We start from the raw sequence: 2,739 nt of genomic DNA, 5'->3' as shown, positions 1-2,739 counted from the left end.
GTGGGTTGAATTGAGTGCTCACAAATCACACCACACGGGGAGGGTGCTAGTATGGGGGTAGGGGGGTGACATCAGCTGGCAGTGTCTTGAGGGGGAAAGATACCACAGGACTACAGCCCCCAGCATGCTTTGCAGGGTGGTTTTTATCCTGAAGAAACTACAGCTCCCAGGCTGCATATAGCTCAGAATTGCCTCCAGTTTTGGTGTTTCATTTTAATGCCCATGTGGCCCTGCAAAATGGTCTCTTCCCAGATAGGCCCTGCAGTGATACAGAAGGAGGCCAGTGCACTGCTGGGGGTTGGGATGGAGCCCTATACTTCCCAGAGTGCACTGGGCAAGGGAGATGGGCAGGACTACAATTCCCAGGAGGCACTGGGAGCATTCGCTGGACTACAATGCCCAGGGTGCATTGGGGAATAATGGAAGGACTACAGTTCCCAGGGTGCATGGGGGGGGGGGTAATGACAGGACTACAATTCCCAGGGGGCATTCGCCAGACTACAATTCCCAGGGTGCAGTGGGTGGCATTGGCAGGACTACAATTCCCAGGGTGCAGTGGGGGGGGGGGGAGTGACAGGATTACAGTTCCCAGGGTGCATTGGGGCACTGGCAGGACTACAATTCCCAGGGTGCAGTCGGGGGCATTGACAGGACTACAGTTCCCAAGGTGCATTGGGGCATTGGCAGGACTACAATTCCCAGGGTGCACTAGGAGGATTAGCAGGACTACAATTCCCAGGGGGCATTGCGGGGTACTGGCCAGACTACGATTCCCAGGGTGCAGTAGGGGCATTGACAGGACTACAATTCCCAGGGTGCAGTGCAACTAGCCCTGCTTAGGGAGGGGCTGGCCACTCCCAGGTGAGCTGCCTCTGCCAGGTGTGTTATTTCCGTGCCCCTCCCGGGCTGCAGGGAGGGGGCCTCTGTTCCCCACACCTGTCTGGGGGCGTGGCCTCACCTGTCTGGGGGCGGGGCTTGGCACACCTGGGAGTCGGCCCGGCCAAGGAAGGAGGCAGAAGGCGGAAGTGTCGCTCCCACCTGAGGGGCAAAGCTGGGTGCCCCGCGCCCCTCCCCCAGGGGCTGGACCCGTGTGTGACCCCCCAGATACCCCCCTCGCCCTCAGGTGGGACCCAGGCGTCCGGCACAGGCCAAGCGCACAGCGGGGAGGTAAAAACTGCTGCTGCTAAACCCAGCTCTGCCGGTGCCCCCCACTCCTGACCCACAGCCCCCACAGCTCTGCCAGTGCCCCCACTTCTGACCTGCAGCCCCCCCCAGCCCTGGGGGCCCCCTGGCTCTGCCAGTGCCCCTTACTCCCGACCTGCAGCCCCCCCAGCCCTGCCGGTGCCTCCCACTCCTGACCCACAGCCCCCCCAGTGCTGGGGCCCCCCAGCTCTGCCGGTCCCCCTCACTCCTGACCTGCAGCCCCCCCAGCCCGGGCCCCCCCAGCTCTGCCAGTGCCCCTCACACCTGACCTGCAGCTCCCACAGCCCTGGGAGGAGGGGAAGTCTAGGGGGTGGGCCCTGCTTATGGGGAGGGGCTGGATGCGACAGCAGGGGGCTGCGGGGGGGTGGGGGGTAATGACCCTGCTAATGACCGTGGGAGGCAGGTTGTGAAGGGGAGACAGTCGGCTTATGGGGAGGGGAGGCAGGTTATGGGGGCAGAAGAGAGGGCAGATTACAGCTGGAGTGGGGGGAGGATATAGGGTTGGGTGGGGGGCAGGTTATGGGGCAGGGCGGACTGGGGGCAGGATACAGGGGAAGGGGCAGGTTATGGGGCTGCAGCTTTGGGGGGCCTGGGTGGTGATGGAGGGTGGGGGACTAGGTTGGAGGGGCAGGTTATGGGGTGGGGAGGGGCAGTTTGGGGAGGGCTCCAGTCTAGGGGTGCAATGGGACAGAAAATCGGGACCCCTCCCTGCCTAGCATCCCCCCCTTTTACACTCTTCCCCTTGTGTCCCCCCCCACAGCGTCATGACCTCTCCAGAGGGGGGCGCTGCCCCCCGCCCTGCCCAGCCCCTCATGGACCTGGATTTCCACTCGGGGGCCCGGATCGCCGAACTCAATCAGCTGGTGCAGGAGCTGAGCAAGCGGATGGCGCGGGACCCAGGCATCCGGGCCACCCAGGAGCTGGTGGTTCTCAAGGACTTTGTCTTCTCCCTGCTGGGTGAGTGAGGACGTGCTGGGAGCCCGGACGCCTGGGTTCTCCCCCATGATCTGGGAGGGGAGTGGGGGCTGGTGGGTTAGAGTAGGGGGGGCTGGCAGCCAGGACTCCTGGGTTCTCTCCCCAGCTCTGTGGCTATGGTGGTTAGAAGCGGATTAGTCAACCCGGACGCCTGGGTTCCTTTTTTCCTAGCCCCTCGTCCTTTCTCCTGCCAGGTCTGGTGCAGCAGCTGGATGGGAGGCTCCCGTTGGCCAATGAATATCTCCTCCTCTCCGGCGGGGCCCGCCAGGGCTCGGTGGACGTGGACCCAGGCGTCCTGGACCACTTGGCCCCGGGGGCCGACTACGACGCTGACTACACGCTCCTGGTGCCCGTCCTCCAAGCCCACGGCTGCCCTGTCACCCTGGACCTGCGCCGATGCCCACCGGGCCACGCCTGGCTGGCGCTAGCCCCCTTCGGGCCCGAGGCCTGCCACCGCTGGGCTGACTGCTGCCATCGCCATGGCAGCCAGGCCTACCTGGCCCCGGGCCTGGTCTCGGCCTGGTTCTCCCAGGCTTTGGGGACCGTGGCCGACCGGGCTCG

The 2,739-nt window shown here is 64.6% G+C and overlaps 1 protein-coding gene across 1 annotated transcript in view; it reads left to right on the top strand.

The window, feature by feature from the left end:
- Positions 1 to 876: 876 nt before the first annotated feature.
- The window catches only part of LOC116828312 (nucleotidyltransferase MB21D2-like), a 5,099-nt gene continuing 3,236 nt past the window's right edge, over positions 877 to 2,739 (top strand). Inside the window, exons 1-3 of the mRNA XM_075070636.1 lie at positions 877 to 1,167; positions 1,964 to 2,160; positions 2,373 to 2,734. Coding sequence (XP_074926737.1) covers positions 1,968 to 2,160; positions 2,373 to 2,734 — 555 coding nt within the window. The 5' untranslated portion in view covers positions 877 to 1,167; positions 1,964 to 1,967. The remainder of the gene's footprint in view (positions 1,168 to 1,963; positions 2,161 to 2,372; positions 2,735 to 2,739) is intronic.

Source organism: Chelonoidis abingdonii, chromosome 11, assembly GCF_003597395.2.
Source record: "Chelonoidis abingdonii isolate Lonesome George chromosome 11, CheloAbing_2.0, whole genome shotgun sequence".
Lineage (NCBI taxonomy): Eukaryota > Metazoa > Chordata > Testudines > Testudinidae > Chelonoidis > Chelonoidis abingdonii.
This window is presented reverse-complemented; position numbering and strand designations above follow the sequence as displayed.